Source organism: Lepisosteus oculatus, chromosome 14 (genome assembly GCF_040954835.1).
Source record: "Lepisosteus oculatus isolate fLepOcu1 chromosome 14, fLepOcu1.hap2, whole genome shotgun sequence".
NCBI classification, from domain to species: Eukaryota; Metazoa; Chordata; class Actinopteri; order Semionotiformes; family Lepisosteidae; genus Lepisosteus; species Lepisosteus oculatus.
Window position 1 is genome coordinate 13,250,639 of NC_090709.1, and position 19,740 is coordinate 13,270,378.

Consider the following 19,740-nt stretch of genomic DNA (forward strand, 5'->3'; position numbering starts at 1 on the left):
ATCGACCTTGAAATTGAAATTGTTAAAAAGTAAGTTAAATGCACATATAGTAAATATATTTTCTCATATAATGGTGTGTTTTTTGTCTAAAAATCGTTCATGAATGGTTTAACAGACACTTTGCATGATTAAAAAAATATATTTATGAATCTTAACGTTTTATACAATAACGTTTTATTGTGAACATGGGCCCTGTTTATCGATATCACCAGTACAGTTCTGGATTTTATTCTGCCTTCCTACGCACATTTTTCTTTCACTCAACAGCTCGCATGTGTGGTACTGTGTGGTACTGTAACTTATTAGCGCCAGGGAGAAAAAGAACGTTGTTGGCTTTTAAATGATGAACCATTTGCGTTTATACAAAATGACAATGCGTTGTCGCAGACATTTGGACATACTCTGTTTAAACACCTGTTGTTTTCTCTAATATTGGCTCCTGTGCTTCGGACCATTTGTGAGAGGAGAAGACACTGAAAAAGTCGTGAGAAAGTGGATTTTACACCTGTGCCAGTGCTGTAGTGGTATCATACAGACGCCCATACAAATCCATCACAAGCTGGAAGCTCTGGAAGGCAACATAAAAGATTGCTCTGTCCGTTGGTGGATTAGGTATGCTCGTTTTTTTCAATGTAAAATGTAATGTACAAAGATCAAATTTGATTCAAAATCCACGAGAGGAAGGGAAGATATCACTTAAAAAAATAAGAACTGAATATTTGGATCCGGGGCCTCATACTTATCAAATTATTAAAATAATAGTTATTAAAATATCACATTGTGTTTCTGCAACATTTCGTGCACAGGACGCCGTATTTAACAATAAAAAACAGTCATAACGAGGGCTTTACACGCAGTCCGGGGTATTTTCCCCTTTTATATTTTTGCCATTTATATCGAACCTGACACTCCCAAAAGTGCAGAGTAGCTTGTAAATAAAAATGTACAATTCACCACTGGTATAAACAGATGTGGGCCTTGTTTGCCTTTGTAAGCATTTGTTTAAAAAATAAGTTCACAATACGTTAAAAACACAAAAAACACAAATTTAACAATATAACGAAACAAAATCAATACCAAATCATTATGCCAATTAAGTACCTATCCTTTGAAAACAGAGAACACCTTTATATCTACAAAAAAAAACCGTGACATTTGTATATACTTTTGAATTACAAAGCAGACAGAGTAGTCCCTGAATTCAAAGATCAGATTTTGGCCAAAACAAGACAATCAGATGGGAGTTGAATTCGGAACAACAGCCTCTGCTTCGTGGTTTATTGAGCTTTTGATCAATGTCTGAGTGAAATAAAATTGCTATTTCAACTCTTTGATTGAAGTACACAAGAAGCACATTCCTCCAAGCCAGAGTCAAACCAGCAGCCTAAGGATGCTTCGCTATTTCCACTACAGTCCTCTGCTCTACCAACTGAGCTATCTGTTTCTGGCACATACTGCCCAATGTTGTGCAATGTTTCAGGTGATTTAAATTACAGTTCGACATCAAGTTTTCAACTCGTTTCCTTAGTCTTGTTTACCTTGAATTTAAGCCACGAATCAGGTTTCTACAGTATGAGCTTCCAGAGATATAACAAAATGTTTGATGGGGCATCAATAATTCCAGGCGGATATTGTCTCCTTTTTTTCTCGAGGGATCATATTAAACATTTCATTAGGATCAAGAGGAGGATCGCCATGAGACACAAAACAAACAGTTTCATTCTGTCTTTATTAGAAAGTAGCATTTGTGCTACATTAATAATATTTTCGTGAAAATATAGAAGTTGTAATTTTTAAAACTTATATTTGAATCAAAATGTGGTTTTGAGTTAAATATTAGCGTGTTCATGGAATTAGTTTGTGTTTGTCATTACTATATATATATTGCCATGTTACCAGAATTTGTAGCTGAAGTTTAATACTTGTGTTTTTTATGATGATTAGCCATTTGTTTATTACAATATTGTATAAAATGCATAATTTGAACTATATATTTTTCTGGGGTGAATAATTATATATTCTCAGAATAAATTTCTAAACCAAATCATTGGCTTGATTTACTAGTTTCTACACCTATGAGACCTATCTTTGATGTATAATAGACCTTTAACTATATAGGTATAATAGTCCTCTAAATGTATCCGTATAATAAAACTCCAACCATTTATGTATAATGGACAAACTGTATAATCAGAGATGTGTAATTGACGTATAAGGATATACGTATATTAAAATTTCATTCTAGACCAATTACGGACCACATTTATACATCTAAGGTATGCCTTTAATCAACGTACTGTACATCAGGAAAATAAAGTATATGCTCAGTAGAGGGGTTGTCATATTTTGTCTGTTAATCAAACATAAACAACAATTATGGACAACCATTTTTTGCCAAGATTGTGAATATAATAATGCCTTCAAAGTCACATTTAAACTTTCTGTAAAATTAAAAAAAAACACAGAAATACAAGCGGGCACTGATTTGTGTTCACGATACTCAAATGTAACAAATCCTGCTCTGGAAATTGTCTCTTCTCCCCTTGTGAGCCACAATCCCACCAAAAGGTCTCTGTGTGTCTCTGTTTGGGAGATGTCAAGATGCTGAACCCGTGCTGTGCTTCAGTGGCGGGTGTAGAAGACATGCTGTTGTACACGGAATGCAAATTGAGCTCCTTGGACATGAAAACTGACAGATGGTTAAACCTTCTCTCAATAAACAGGAGATCCTGTGTCCGAAGTCCTGAGGTGTCTTTCTTCCTGTCTTGTCATACAGAATGTATCATTAAGGACGACCACATATGGCTTGATTTTGTTAAATGCAAGTATTTATTTCCTTTCTTGAAACCACTTGTTTTTCGAGAATTTCTAACAATTTGTGAAATATGAAATAGAAATCTTGCTTATCAGTGCAGAAGAAATACTGCCAGTTGGCAAGAGAACGACACCATTTTTTTTTCTTTAACCAAAAACCTGCATAGGGAGATAAAAATCCAATTGAAAAAATGCACTTGAGAAGTTTTAGTTGGGGAGGATGGTTGTGGAAGGGCAAAAAAATCCATCTGTTCCGTTACAAACGGCGAAGGTCGCAGGTGATTCACTCCTCTTGACTAGGTGGGGCTAGGAGGTGCAGAGAAGTTTATATCCGGTTGAAGAAACTCCTTTCTCAGCTCCGCTTCTCTATTGTTTCGAAGCTGCGGCCGCGCTAACGAATGACGTCATTATACTGCGCGACCCTGCATGTACTTCAACCGCGTGTGGGTGACTGAATAATTTTCTTTAGATAAAGAAAGTTGTTGTTTTTCTTTAAAATAACTTCAGGTTCTGAAAACGTAACGTCTTGTCGACTGTGTTTATGCTTGAACAGAGCACAGCTCTGACAACAGGATCTGTGAAGAATAAAACATAAGTTGTTCTGTTTAAACTTCGGAAGTCAGCCTTTGTTTCTGACCGACTCTGAAGAAGGATGGCGGAGTGCTTGTTAAATCTGCAAACCCAGCTTGACTCTTTCATGCACGTTTTGCTCAAATCGATCGTGTATGAAGTGTCAGAAGTTTTTGGAAACAGGATGTCTGACTCCGAGAACGAGTTTCAAGACAAACTCCGCAATATCTCCCAGATCCTGGTGAGACGGGCCGTGTTTAAAATCACACAGTGTGTGGAGGACAGTGTCGGGAGTGAAATGGCGCAGCTGAAGAAGGAAAACGAAAGCCTGAAGTGGAGATTGAAGCTGTGGGAGAAGGAGTCGGGAGCAGAAGGATATCAGGGACCGACAGATCATGTTGGATACACGCTTCCCTGTGAAGTGACTGCAGGAATAAAAGAAGAAATGGACACGAAACTAGAGCTGTCAGGTCAGTGTGGTGACTTGTATGTAGTCGGGATCTGTGCGAGTTTAAAAACAGTGTCTTTAACTTCTTCACTGGTGAGAGTATAGTGGAGAGATGCAGAGTGAAGTGGGAAAGACTTGTGTGTTGTAGCAACGGGATTCTTTACTGGAAACTAAACTGTTTTGTCTGGTTACGGTATTAAACACCTCGTTCAGATTCAACAATTGTTTCACCGAATCAGTGAATAAATACAACGTCATTAGGAAAGAAAACGTATAGATATTGATTTTACGTCGTATTGGCTTTTTATATATTTACTGATGATTGTGTATATAACAATAATTTTAATCGGTTTAAGTATTTCAGTCCTCCGGTCCTCCTCTTCTCAATGCAGTCTTAATTTTAATGTACTGTAGTGTCCAGTCGGTCAGTGAGTCTGCATTAACCCCTCTCTCTCAGTGCTGTGTTATTGTACTACAGTGTCCAGTCATTGTGTCTGTATTAACCCCTCTCTCTCTCAGTGCAATGTTAGTGTACTTTAGTGTCCAGTCAGTGTGTCTCTATTAACCTCTCAGTGTCAGTGCAGTGTTAAATGTAGTGTGCAGCGTTATGTGTAATGTAGTTGTGATATTATTCCAGTAGACTCGCATTTTATACAGCAGTTTCGGTCCTGACAAAGCCTGTATATCCAAAATTGCATTTAATCAGAACACCATCCTTAAATGGAGCGGAGGGGCGGAGCAGTGGCTCTGTGGCTAAGGATCTGCGCCTGTGGCTGGAAGGTAGCAGGTTCAAATCCTGCGGCCGGCAGAGGAATCCTACTCCATTGGGCCCCTGAGTAAGGCCCTTAACCCCAACTGCTCCAGAGGTGCTGTACAATGGCTGACCCTGCGTTCTGACCCCAAGCCTCTCTCCCTATCTGCTTGTCTCATGGAGAACAAGCTAGTGTATGTGAAAAGATAAATTCCTAATGCAAGAAATTGTATAGGGCTAATAAAGTTATCTTATCTTAAACAACTCATCTGTCACTGTACTAGCATGTCCATGTATATAGTGTAAATTACAATAAAAACAGTGATACAATTTAACTTTTCTTGTCTTGCTTTTTTTCCTCTTTGTACTTATATTGATGTTCATGCTGCATGATAACTAGTGACTAGTTCCCAAAGAGCACCTCAGCTGCGTGCTGTTAAGACTTGAATTTTTGGGGATTCCCACATCATTTACATTTTTATTTATAGTATTTGATTTTTTTTTCACAGCTGACTGGCTATACATGAATTTGTGTAAAAATACGTAACGTAAAATATGAGTCTGCTGTATTTTAAATCCTTTTTCAAGTTATGTGTTCAGAGATGAAGTGTGTTTGAATCTGATGTATATCAAGTTCTGAAAATGAGTTTTGAAAAGTTAATTTACTTACTACTGTTGTGTCATACAAATGACAAAGTTCAGGTGTCAGTGAAGCAGAAGTCTCTTTATTTCATATGCATATGGAAGTCTGGCTTCCAACCACCGGACTTAAAAATAAGTAGCTAAAGATGTTCTTTTATACCTTTAAACAAACAAGTTACTATGACGCATTCTAAACAAATGATAAGACAGCAACACATGCCGATTAATTATATCTAAGTTGCAGACTAGACAACAGTTAGTTCTTTTCACGTTCTGGGTGTACAGCCAGCTTACCAAATACATGCCCTTTACCTTACTGACCAAGAACAGGCAGCATCTTTAAATATTTGGGCACAAAGCTAACTTCAAGACACTAGACTGCATAGTTTGCAAAATACAAAAAAATACAAAAACAAAAAAATGATATTATCATCTCACTTCCCAGGTCTCTCCCTTATCTCTTCACTGCTAAATAATGTCTTTGCTATCTGAAATTTAAATTTTAAGCTAGTACTTTTTGTGTAGATATTACTTCCTTTTGAGCACTACTCGAAGCTCCTGTTAAAACTCAGGGCTCAATACTCGACCCTTTACTTTTCAGCATTTACATGTGTCCACTTGGTCAGCTTTTAAGGTCACATGGCCTCAACTGTCATTTCTATGCTGATGATTTTCACCTAGACGTCCATACCAAACCTGACACTGATGTGGCTTTCTCTATTTTATCGAATTGCATCTCCGACATAAAAAACCTATGTGACTCAGAATTTCCTTCATCTTAACTGTGACAAGACTAGAGTCATGCTTATTGGCACCACCCACAAACTTTGTAAAACCAATGCTCTAGACCTATCCGTAGATAGTTCTGTACTTGAGCTTCAGTCTAAATTGAAAACCCGAGGATGATATTTAACTCAGACCTGACATTGGACCCATATGTGCAGCATATTGTCAAAGCATCTTCCTTTCACATACTATACAGCCACCTTTGAAGGTTCTATATACAGATGCAGCCATTCAAAACGCGTGAGGTACACCATGGTACAACATGGTGGGCGTGTCGCATCAAAACACGGTATGATGCAGTGTAACGTGTCATGACGTCATATCGGAAAGTATCCGGAATCACCTTGTAAAACCGCCAGGAGGAGCTATTAAAGGTTAACTCTCATGTACAGCATTTGAGCTTTTAAATTTAAACTGTGTATTACAGCATGTTAATCATCAGTCATTAAAAAGTTAGTATATTTTTTGAATGCAAGATTGTTCAGTTGGGCAAAAGTACACAACACAACCTTTATCATAAATATTTTAATTATGCAGAAATATTTTATGCATCAAAGCCTTTACCGAAGATATCACTAATAGTATTAATGAATGACCTTGGATAAGCTGTAAACTCAAAGTATTACGCTGGTCCACATTATTTGTAACCGTCATTTTAAATGAAAATACTTTTATTTTTTCATCGACAAAAAGTAACACCACAGCTTTTCGTTGATCTAACTAACAAGAATGGGACATTAGCTAGACAATATGATAAAGGAATAAATGACTTTTTTGGTTTATTTCTTTAGCACATTTATTTGAACATTTCCATCGATTGTACAAGCACTGAAAAACTGCCAAATCCCTAGTTCGTCTGGCATTTTCTTTTACTATAACAGACATAAAAACTCCCTTGCTTTTAACAGAGCGTTTCATAATTTCTAACAACGAAAATGATTTAAACTGCGACACTTTTATATCAAGAGCTCAAAATATCACAAGGATCCTCAAGAGATCAACAAAGACAACAGAAAAAGATATGTGTATCAGATACTGTACATGAGAATCCAAGCTTTTTTTATCTACGCTAAGAAGTAGTCTTTAAAATTTCTTCATCACACAGTGAAGTCAAAATTCCGGGATGTGCGTATATTAGAAAATATAGGACTTCTTCGAATGTGTGTCAGGCAATCAGACTTTGGGACCAGAATTATCAGTTTTATTAAATGTCTTTTTGATACAATCAGACAAATGCAACATAAATTGTTATCTTTGTCTTTTAAGTATCTTAATAAACTACCAGCATAGCTTTCTTCCCGTTTAGATTTATTTTTCTTGGGATTTTGGGATCAAACGTGGGAAGATTAGATTGTAATCATTTTTATTTTTTAAATACATTTTAGGAAAGTGTAATCTATACTAAAAAGCTGTATTTATTTTAATGATTCCCTCTCGCACTCCAAAACATACTGGTAGGTTAATTGGCTTATGGGAAAACTGGTTATGTGTGTTTGTGTCTGTCTGTCCTGTGATGGACTTGCGCTATGTCCAGGGTGTATTCTGCCTTGTGTCCGTTGCTTACTGGGATAGGCTCCAAATCCTCTGTACTGGATAAAGAGATTAGAAAATGGATGGAAGTAAAGGCACTGTGTTGATGGAACTATACACAGTGTTAGAAACCCACTGTGAGATGGCAGCATCTCACTGAGGATACATTATTTTATAGGGCTGGCTTAAGGAAACAGCCTTTCCACCTCTCTTGCACATCAATAGCCATACCTAGTTAGTTATTTCAACAAATCTTAAGATGCTGGCTCTGTGGATCCGCATCAGCTATGTTTGTCCATTCCTTCAATTCATGTGCATCAAACACACAGTTCAATGCTAGCAACTACACAAAATCTAAAATACAATCCTCATTTCAGTATCTATGTAAACATACAGTCTGTTAACTTCATCATCTTCATCAAAAGTATGCCTAACCCCATCAGGTTGTGTTCTTGTTATCAGTGTATTCCTCAACTTTCCTCAAATTATCTTTTTCCTACCAACATCTCTAGTCTTATATCCTGCAATAACTCAGCCAACACTTAACCCCTCAAAAGCTGCATGTGTTAATTTCTTTAAATCACAAATATCATATGTAAATACTGGCCATGTAATACTCTGCATGGTGGAATAATAGTTTATTTTAAAGGGAACTAGAGAAACTAGGAACTAGAGAAATCAAGAAAGCCATTTCTTTCTAGAATTAATAAATGCACATCCTGTTCACTGGGGAAATTAAATCCACACTGAGCATCTTTAATATGTTCAGAATTTGACAGCGAGAATCCTGATCGGGATGCATTACGCCTGTCCTTGCACTGGCTTCCTATCAGGTTTCGAGTCAACTTCAAAATCCTCATCCTCATTCAGTACCTATCTGGCTTATTATCTGTCTACTCCCCACCTTTGTCCGTCTGACTCTGGTCTTCTAGCTGTCCTCAAGAACATCTACATTCTGTGGGTGACAGGACCTTCTCTAGCTGCACCCCAGAGCTCTGGATTTGTATCCCCAGTGATATCAGTCACCTACCCTGAGTGCATTTAAATCTAACCTCAAAACCTTTTTCAGAAGACTTAGTGTCTGTATCTGCTTCATTTTCTAATTGTGGTAGCACTTCTAACTGCATGTCTTTCTTTTATGTATTTACTTTGTAATCTGTGGTCCTTATAACTGTTTTTACATCTACTGTATTGCTTTATTGCTTTGTCACTCTTCTCATTCGCTCTTTGCTAAATGACTTTTCATACTAATCTGATCAATCTAACTGCTTATTTTCTGTGCTTTCTCTATCCTGTTAGATTTACAATTATTCTGAAATTTTTCTTCTTGAAATGACTCATTTTTAAAGACCTTTTTTCACTGTTAATATCTTGCAGCAACTATGCGACAAAATATACACTTAGCTCAACCTGACAGTTCATCCTGCTACCAACATTGAATAAAAAAATCTTTAGATTTCTATATTTGTCTTTATCTAGTTGTTTCATTAGTGACACAGGCTAAACTTTCTTGGAAAAATGTATTTTATGTGTTGCGAAAAACTGACTTGCTTTAACAAAATATATTTACAGATCCTTTCGCCTGGCAATCTACCTGAATGCCCAACTATCTGTGAAGCCCTCCATGAAACCATGTTTGCTATTAATTCATTTGGATCTCACTGACAGAATTGCTGTTTTTTATGCATGCTAAGTTTCTGATTCCTCACTCTGTTTCATGTGTAGAGATGGATAAGACTTTATTGATCCCAAAGGGAAATGGACGTACATGTTCATGAACATGTTTGCATGTTCTTTTGTAATATACACTTTTTGTGATTTTTTTGTATATCTAAGCAAGTGTTCCTGCATCCCTCTTCTGCACTATGTATAGTCATGGCTTTTTTCTGTTTGCTTATTTCAAAGTAACACCTGCTCCATTTCTAAAACTTTTTGCTCTTGTGCATTTTTGTATTTTTTACACCTCTAGCACTTTAACGTCCTGAATTTATATTTGCCTTAATTTGTAGGACGAATTTTAGTTTTAGCCTTAAAAAGCTTCAGTTTTCACTATCTTTTGTTTCTTGTCCTTCAACTGTTATTATTGATCACCGAAGTATTGTACTTGACATGACTTCATTCACCCTTTCCTGAACGTCTGTGAGTGGCAGAGATAGTGCTGTCTCTGGTGCGATCTTTTGCAGCTGACATTTCACTGTTTTAAACGAATAAGAAATTAGATTGCTCATAAATCACTTATTCTAAATAAACATAGCGTAATTGCTCTCTGAAAATGTTTTCTTGTTCATTTTGGAGACCTTGATCGAAACTGATTTTAGATGTCAGAAAGGATTTATTTTCTCTGTGTGTTTCTGTGTGCGTATTTCCTACATTGCTTTGTCGAGATTTTAACTTAATATTTAGGCTCAGATTTCAACTATAAATCTCACACTAATTACTAGCGGTAAATACTGATGTTTTGCTCCCTCTTACCACAAAAATCTATATGTATTGTATCTGGGATGACCTAATTTTTGTACGTGTACCTACTGTGATTCGGAAACGGAACGGTTAAAGATGGCGACAAGTCAGGCACTCAGAGGGAGGGGGAGGGGGGGTGCGTCTTCCTGTCTCCATAACTAAAATGCCAAATAGGAGTGGCTTAAGCGATGTACACAGTCATGTAACTGACAGTTTGAGGTAGCCTATCGTATAGATTTCGCTTTGTTGCTGATAGATTAAGCTTTCGAAACTCAGCCCCAAAGTCATGTGACTGATTTTTCACCCTTCATTGGTTAAACGCAATGATCACATGCACCACCATGGTAACTGGGATGTGTAGTTTTTAATTCAGTTTGAATTATAACTGTACGTACTGTCTTCATATTTGGCAAGGGCTTTAAAGAGAGGGCGCTCCAAAAATTTTCGATGCCGTCGTCCTGGAAGAATTTGACCTCAGAACGTTTGACTAGCCTACTGTATGCTCCTAAATTAATATCATTTATGACCTTCTATCTATCTATATACCTTCTTCTGCTCCTCTTCTTTTTATGCTCAGCTACTAAAATTTCCCTTTAGCGGTAAAATTTCCTATAAATATTCAATACTAAGCGGATTAAAATGTGCACAGTAAAGAGATTAAATTATTAAATCTTTTCACTACCGACTAATGCACCATGAGTGCCCGTCGGTACCGTGCATTTTGAATGGCTGCATCTGTATAATAAAGTTTATTATTATTATTATTATTATTATTATTATTATTATTATAATAAAGGGCTTGTCTTCTTGTCCTGTGTTTTCAGGCTCAGAGGCCAGTGTTCTCCCTGATGCTGGGGAAAGGGCACCTCTTGAACAGCAGCACAGTGAGGAGGAGGAGTGGAGCTCCAGTCTGATGCAGGAGACAGAGATCACTGCTGCAGAAGGGAAAGAGACACTCAGTGAGCAGCACACAGAGAGCAGACAGAGTGTGGAGGATCTGGACTCTGTGCCCATGATGAAGACGGAGCCTGAGAGTGGGACACCTGGACTCTTAGTATGTGATGCTTTTACAGAGAAGATTAATAATCAGGACACGAACAATATGTCACAAGGTTGTAATGAACTTTACTGTGTCTCTGTACAAGAGCTCAAAGAAGAACTGAGTGAGTTTAATCTTACAGATAAGGACATGGAGCCCCAGTTGATTGACCCCGCAGAGCTGAAGAAGGAGCCCCAGGTGATTCAGACTGCTGAGCTGCACACTGAAGGACACGATGGAGAAAACAAATCTCAGTTTCAGAACAGAGAGCAAAATCATTCCATGAAGGATTTGCAGAATAAGAAACCCCAGCATGATCAGACAATGAGGAAGAATCACTCAAAACCTTGCTCAGATGGAGTGGACAAACTGCCATTACAACACAGGGATGAGCAGCGTTTTTGTCAGTCTAGCATTTCAAAAAACCTTCGCACAGGAGAGAAATCTTTCACTTGCCGTCAGTGTGGGAAGAGTTTTAGTCAGTCACACAACTTAAAAAGACACCAGGGTATTCACACAGGAGAGAGACCATTCAGCTGCAATCAGTGTGGGAAGAGTTTTAGAGACTCAAGTGCCTTAATAGTCCACCAGCGCATTCACACAGGAGAGAGACCATTCAGCTGCAGTCAGTGTGGGAAGAGTTTTAGTCAGTCAAGAACCTTAATAGTCCACCAGGGCATTCACACAGGAGAGAAATTATTCAGCTGCTGTCAGTGTGGGAAGCATTTTAGTCAGTCACACTACTTAAAAAGACACCAGCGTATTCACACAGGAGAGAGACCATTCAGTTGCAGTCAGTGTGGGAAGAGTTTTAGAGTCTCAACTGCCTTATTAGCCCACAATCGCACTCACACTGGAGAGAGACTGTTCAGCTGCAGTCAGTGTGGGAAGAGTTTTAGTAAATCAAGTAACTTAAGAGCCCACCAGCGCACTCACACAGGAGAGAAACCATTCAGCTGCAGTCAGTGTGGGAAGAGTTTTAGTCAATCACATGACTTAAAAAGGCACCAGCTTGTTCACACAGGAGAGAGACCATTCAGCTGCAGTCAGTGTGGGAAATGTTTTAGTCTTTCAAGTAACTTAAGAGCCCATCAGCGCATTCACACAGGAGAGAGACAATAGAAAACACTAGGGAGGAGATCACACACCTATCTACATCAGTGGAACTGCAGTGGAGAGGGTCAGCAGTTTCAAGATCCTGGGAGTTAACATCTCAGAGGACTTAACCTGGACCCACCACACTAAAACCATGGTCAAAACAGCACGGCAGCGCCTATTCTTTCTCCGTAGGCTAAAGAGGTTTGGCATGCCATCACATATCCAGGCCAACGTCTACAGGTGCACTGTTGAGAGCATCCTGACTGGTTGCATCACTGCCTGGTATGGGAACTGCTCTGCCCGGGATCGCAAAGTACTGCAGAGGGTGGTGAAGTCAGCACAGCTCATCACCGGCTGTGAGCTACAAAACATCCAGGATATCTACTCAGCTAGATGTCTGAAGAAGGCCAGGTCCGTTCTCAAGGACCGCAGTCATCGCAGTCACAAACTATTTTCCCTCCTACCATCTGGTTAACGGTACCAAAGTATTCGGTCCAAGTCCAACAGACTACGGAACAGCTTCTACCTCCAGGCAATCAGACTGCTAAATAGCCAACCTCCAGCTCCTTTAGCAAATCACCTGTAATGGCTACATGGACACACAGTTTTCACTGTATTCGGCATAACCGCACTACTTGTATATATTGCATATACCATGGACACATAACAGCTCTACTCATATTGAGTTTTATTCAATTTCTATTACATCTGTTATTATGTAACCTTATTTTCATAATCTCAATTTTGTGATTTTTGTGTTTTTGTGATTTCTGTGATTCTTGTGATTTTTGTGAGCTTGCAGAAAAGACATTTCATTGCCAGCAACTACTGCTGCATGCTCTGTTGTTGTGCATTTGATAAATAAACTTTGAAAATAAATTGTTGCAGTCAGCGTGGGAAGAGTTTTAGTGACTGAATCACCTTAAGACACCACCAGCGCATAAGATAAGATCACTTTCTCACATTAGGATTTTGTCTTCTCACAACACTCTCACTATGAGGCCCACAGATAGGAAGAGAAGCTAGGGGTCAGCATCTCTGGTGTAGTTGTGGTTAAGGGCCTTGCTCAGGGGCCCACCAGCATAGGATTTCTCTGCCAGCTGTGGGATTTGAACCAGCAACTTTCCACCCACAGATATACATCCTTAGCTACAGAGCCACTGCACCTAATCACACCAGAGAGGGACCTTCCAGCTGCAGTCAGTGTGGAAAGGGTTTTATCCAGTCAGGTGACTTAAAAATACACCGCTTTAGTCACCACTTTAGTTTTTGATTTAATCATAGTCTTAGTCAAGTCAACTGAAATGTCTATTAGTTGAAGTAGGTAACTGCGTCAGCATGTGACATCTGTTAAAGGTTCCTCAGCTGACACTTTGCGTTTTCTTCTCTTTTCAGCATGGAACAAACCTGTACTTGTTCCTAAAATGTCTATTAGTTACTTTGTAGTCACCCACTTTTGATTTAGTCTAGTCAACTAAATGTTGACTATAATTACTCTTACTTATGGTTGATTAGAACAGAATTGGTTCTAGTCATGCAGTTTACTTTATGTGTATAATAACATGTATAAAGATTTACATGTTAGGATGAGCGATTATATGAGCGATTACATTAGGATGAGCGATCCCTCCTCAGCAAAGGGCTCAGTTTTGTACCAGTTCCAAGGAAGCTGGACATCCCCCAGACCAATGTCGACCTTAACCACTTTTACCGCAGGATCCGTCTCAGAGCACATTTTGCCGACAATTCCTCTTCACAGGCAGCTGATAACAACCCGGTTATTGATGTCATTAACAACATTAATCCCAAACAGAGCTGTTGGACTCCCTCCTCTGGCCGTTTTCCACCAGTTGATTATTTCATCAACCAATGCACTTATCAAGCTCCCAAGGCACTCTCTATACCCAGTAAACATAGGTCTAACCTCACCCAAGGAGAAAATCAGGCGCTCCAGTCTCTCCGCAACAGGGATGATATCGTCATCAAACCAGCGGACAAAGGAGGTGCTGTTGTGGTGTGGCATAAGGATCTATATGTCTTTGAAGCCTCTAGACAACTAACTGACACTTCTGCCTACCTCCGTCTCCAACAGGACCCTACCACTGACTACCAAAAGGAAGTGGTATCCACCATTTCCCTTCTTATCAGCGGTAACGAGCTCCCCCAGGAGGAGAACCGGCTCATCATGGAACATCCACAGGTATCTCAATTTTACCTCCTCCCCAAAATCCACAAACCGGACACCCCTGGACGGCCCATCGTATCAGCATGTAACTGTCCAACTACTTACATCTCAGCCTTTCTCGACAGCCTCATGAGACCGCTGGTTGAAGATCTTCCCTCATACATCAAAGACACCAACCACGCGCTCCAACTTTTCAATGGTTTCCAATTTCAGGGTACCGAATGCCACATTTTTACCATGGATATCACATCTCTGTACACCGTCATTCCCCATAATGACGGCCTTACAGCCCTCAAGCACACGCTGGACAAACGCACAGTGCTTGATCCACCCACCCACACCATGGTACGCCTTGCAGAATTGGTCCTCACACTGAACGCATTCTCTTTCAATAATCTTTTTTACCAAAAGGTCAGTGGAGTTGCCATGGGCACCAGAATGGGACCCAGCTATGCCAACATTTTTGTCGGCTGGGTAGAAGAACGCTTCTTCGCTTCCTACACTGGCTATGTCCCTGACTTCTACAATCAATATATTGATGACTGCGTTGGTGCCGCCACATGCTCCAACGATCAGCTTGAGTTCTTCCTGCACCATTTCACCAACTTCCACCCGTCCCTCAAATATACGGTTAACATATCTTCCACCACTCTTCCGTTTCTAGACATCCACTTGTCTATCAACTACCCCCGTAGACATCCACTTGTCTACCAACTGTCCACTCAAAGCCCTCGAAATGTACTCATTTTTTATCAACAGAGGATACCCCAGCAGTGTGATTGACAGGGCCCTTGCCCGAGCCAAAAACACCCCCAGACCATCAACCTGATCAGGAACTCTCGCCGTAACAACCGCATTCCTCTGGTGCTTCCTTACCACCCTAACACACTTCCTATCCCCAGGACCATTAACCACAACTTTTCCATCCTACAGGATGATCCCTCCATTGGGGCCCTCTTTTCTGATCGCCCTATCATCTCATATCCGCTGACCACCTAATCTGCGTAACCTCCTTGTTCACAGCTCCCTTGACCGCCCTCAACAACCATCCACACCAGGCACTTTCCGTTGCAACAGAGCTCGCTGTATTAGTTGCAAGTACACAGCCACCACCACACTCATTCAAGGCCCTTCAGGACAATTCCAGATCACCCAGACAGCATCTTGTATCTCCAGCAACCTTATTTACTGTATCTCTTGCAGTAAATGCCCAGCCATCTACATTGGAGAAACAGGAAGGAGACTCGGAGACCGCTTCAGAGAACACGTCAGGGCTGTGAAGATTAAAGATCTCTCCAAGCCCATTGTTTCTCATTTCACCTCTGACGGCCACGACCACTCTAATCTCTCCGTCTGTGTTCTCAAAGACAGTTTTCCGAACTCATACATCAGAAAGACCACAGAAACTAAAATTATTCTGCAGCTAGGATCACACATTCTCCCTTCCCTTAACGACAGACTACTGTTCTTTTAAATTTTCTCCATTCATTGGAAGTTTCATTTCACACCTCTCTGCACCCATTCTGACTTCACACCTCTTGATTGGCCTCTCTTTCTGTCCCCTGCTCCCGCCTCTCACTCCTCCTCCCTCCCAACCTTTGTTCTCCCGCTACTTTACCTTTGCCTACTGCCCTGTCTCTCTCACACCTGAAGAAGGCTCCACGGCCGAAACATTGTGTTCTCTTTCTTCTTTTTTTCAGCATGGAATAAACCTATAACTTGTTCCTATTTTAATCAAAATAATATTAAGACCTGTATGTATTCAAATAGTATTATCATTATTTACAGCTCATTTCACCCCAACCACACCCCAACCACACTAAAAACTCTCTTCCTTTTTCACAGTTCCTTAGGTTACGAAGACTATGCAGCGACGACATCGACTTCGAGAACCAAGCCCTCGAAATGTACTCATTTTTTATCAACAGAGGATATCCCAGCAGTGTGATTGACAGGGCCCTTGCCCGAGCCAAAAACACCCCCCGGACCATCAACCCGATCAGGAACTCCCGCCGTAACAACCGCATTCCCTTGGTGCTTCCTTACCACCCTAACACACTTCCTATCCCCAGGACCATTAACCAGAATTTTTCCATCCTACAGGATGATCCCTCCATTGGGGCCCTCTTTTCTGATCGCCCTATCATCTCATATCGCCGACCACCTAATCTGCGTAACCTCCTTGTTCACAGCTCCCTTGACCGCCCTCAACAACCATCCACACCAGGCACTTTCCCTTGCAACAGAGCTCGCTGTATCACCTGCAAGTACACAGCCACCACCACACTCATTCAAGGCCCCTCAGGACAATTCCGGATCACCCAGACAGCATCTTGTACCTCCAGCAACCTTATTTACTGTATCTCTTGCAGTAAATGCCCAGCCATCTATATTGGTGAAACAGGAAGGAGACTCGGAGACCGCTTCAGAGAACACGTCAGGGCTGTGAAGATTAAAGATCTCTCCAAGCCCATTGTTTCTCATTTCACCTCTGACGGCCACGACCACACTAATCTCTCCGTCTGTGTTCTCAAAGACGGTTTTCCGAACTCATACATCAGAAAGACCACCGAAACTAAAATTATTCTGCAGTTAGGATCACACATTCTCCCTTCCCTTAACGACAGATTACTGTTCTTTTAAATTTTCTCCATTCATTGGAAGTTTCATTTCACACCTCTCTGTACCCATTCTGACTTCACACCTCTTGATTGGCCTCTCTTTCTGTCCCCTGCTCCCGCCTCTCACTCCTCCTCCCTCCCAACCTTTGTTCTCCAGCTACTTTACCTTTGCCTACTGCCCTGTCTCTCTCACACCTGAAGAAGGCTCCACGGCCGAAACGTTGTGTTCTCTTTCTTCTTTTTTTCAGCATGGAATAAACCTATTACTTGTTCCTTATCATTATTTATACTTACGCATCAAAAGACGATTGCTGAGAAAAACATGACAGTATTTAACCTAAATGGCAAACAACAAATATCAGCAATGCATTGTGGTATATAACCAGAAAAGATGCTGTGTTAGATGTGTTTTCAATTTCAATTATATATGCATTTATTAATGTTGTCAATATTATTACGGTTGCAATTTAACCATGGTGAGAATCCCTGCCTGTCATACAGGAGAGTGGGGTTTGATTCCCGACAGGGAGCTAAGGAGCTTTTTCTATGACCTGTTTACAATTTAAACTGTAGTGTGAGACACCTTTCTTCTACAGAAATCTATTTTTTTTAAAGGAGATGAATTAGTTATAACAACACAAAACATCAAAGTGAAGTTGCTTTTCAGCAACTCCTTGGCTACATGGGAATTTTGATTTTTTGACAGTAGGGTAATTTGCAAAATTAAACAAGGAATTGATTCACTCCTGTGGAATACTGTATAAAATGGAAGACAGGTTTGATATGGAAACAACTACACACATTTTAGTTTTTTTTCCAATTGTACTCCTATCAAAGTGACATAAGAAAAGTCATTGTCAGAAGTGGGATATGAAAACAAGCCACCAGGGGAGACGGCTGTAATAACGTCACCAGAAATATATTGAAAACAAATGGGCTGTCACTAAGGAAATTCATAGAGAAATACAGGTCCCACCATAAAACACCATAAGGAGTGCAAAACATGTTAAGTTATTTCTGTACTTCATCACTTTTCGGTAAAAGAGGGACTCAAGGACACAAAGACTCTAGTTTGGGATTCAGGCTGAGAAAGGGAAGTGTGACTTTGGACACAGGGTATTGCAGAGAGGAGCAAATGGCGCAACGAAACAAAATGCCAAAACCCCAGATTGAACCAGGGACCTTTAGAGCATCAGTCTAAGGCTTTCTCAGCTGAGCTATTTCAACCTCTGTGTACGATCCAACCTCTGCTGTCTGCAGTAGCCTCCCAAAGTTCCAGCATGAGTGCACGAAGAGGAGTGGTAGAGTGTTACTGCAATGTCATTCAGAAGGGTAGTGATCCAGCTCAGCTCTCTGAGGTTTGGTAGATACATCTTCTTCATGAGTAATGTAGGATCAACGTCTTCAGGCTGGAGGAAGGGCTTGCATTTTGGCAGTAGTAACTGACTGGGTAGTGACTTCTAGGACCTGGTCTTATCAGGTTGCTTTGCCACGTTTGTCAGTTCTGCTGAAAAGACCTGTCTCTAGGAAATTTAGGAAGCAGAAGAATGACTATCTGAAAGGTGACATGATCTGCTGGCTGTTTGATGTGATCATGAATGACACAGGAAATTCGAATTCTTGCAATAAAACAAAACAAGATCCATAAAACACTGGCGGGAGTGCAAAATGTGAGAAGATAAAAAGACACCTGTTTCTGTCCAATTTCAAACAGGGGATCTTGCGCATGTGTGATGAACGTGATAATCACAATATTACAGAAATGACAGCAGCATTGAACATGGCGAGACGTAAAAGATTGTTAATTCCCTTCAAATACTCACAGTGTGTTTATTCTGCTGTATTAATTTACTGTGCTCATCCGGCAGTAACACACTGCTCCCAGAGCTGGATAGGTGACTCCACATTCTACAGCTCTCTAGCAAAAGAGGAAGTCAGACTACAGAAATGGAGAAAATCTCCTCTTCAGAATGTGGTAATATATTCCTGAGGGAAGTCGTTTCTTGAAGTTCAACACTCTCTGCAAGTCACCCATTCCCACCTTGCGCAGTGCAGTGGTTATCACATTCTCTTAACACACCAAAGGGTTTCAGTTTGAAAGCGGGCGAAAACAAGTGATCACTTTTTGCACATTTGTCACTGCTGAGGTTACTTTATGGGTCTATTTTCTATACTGTGCTGATCAATTGGAAATCAAATGGCAAAAAAAACCCATTCCCACACCTAAGGTCAAATATTAGGAATCAAAACTGCTCGATTGTATGGAAGCACACAGCTTTATTAAGATGTCCAAGTGCAAGATCTTTTTATTCATAGAAGACCCTATTTATGTTATATGAGAAATATTAATATTAATACAGAATCTTTTTTCACCAAATAAATGGGCTTCCTGACTTCAGAAAGCCTTCTAGACAAATACTAAAAGAGCAAAAATTCCATTTGGTCAAAGAAATGAAAACACATACCCTACCAAACCGTGAGTACAGGCCATTCAGGGTGATAATACAGAAACATTTATAATTCAACAAATAAAACCTGTCAACTGGTAATCACCACTTATCATAAAAAATAAGTAGCAATACACAGTAGGGGACTCTTGAGTGCAAGTTAAATCCATGCAAGAAGGGGGTTTAGTGTTGTATTTCCAAATCAGATATGCAAATGAGAGATCTGGCCCAGCCAATCTCAAAGCTCCCTTGGTCTGGAATGGAGCTGCTCCCCTCTTCTAGTTATTCACACTGGAGTTAGGTTACATATTAGCACATTTCATCTAACAGTTGCTCCAGAAACAAAAAC

The 19,740-nt window shown here is 40.1% G+C and overlaps 1 protein-coding gene and 1 non-coding gene across 2 annotated transcripts in view; one reads left to right on the forward strand and one right to left on the reverse strand.

Annotated features, from left to right (window-relative positions):
• The window catches only part of LOC138242764 (zinc finger protein 271-like), a 1,399,044-nt gene that overhangs the window by 630,647 nt on the left and 748,657 nt on the right, over positions 1–19,740 (forward strand). Inside the window, exon 3 of the mRNA XM_069198319.1 lies at positions 11,520–13,017. Coding sequence (XP_069054420.1) covers positions 11,520–12,162 — 643 coding nt within the window. The 3' untranslated portion in view covers positions 12,163–13,017. Of the gene's footprint in view, positions 1–11,519 lie in introns of the transcript that reaches the window.
• LOC138243726 (U7 small nuclear RNA) lies at positions 19,325–19,382 on the reverse strand. Its single transcript, XR_011192344.1, has one exon. It is a non-coding gene; the product is annotated as a U7 small nuclear RNA (small nuclear RNA).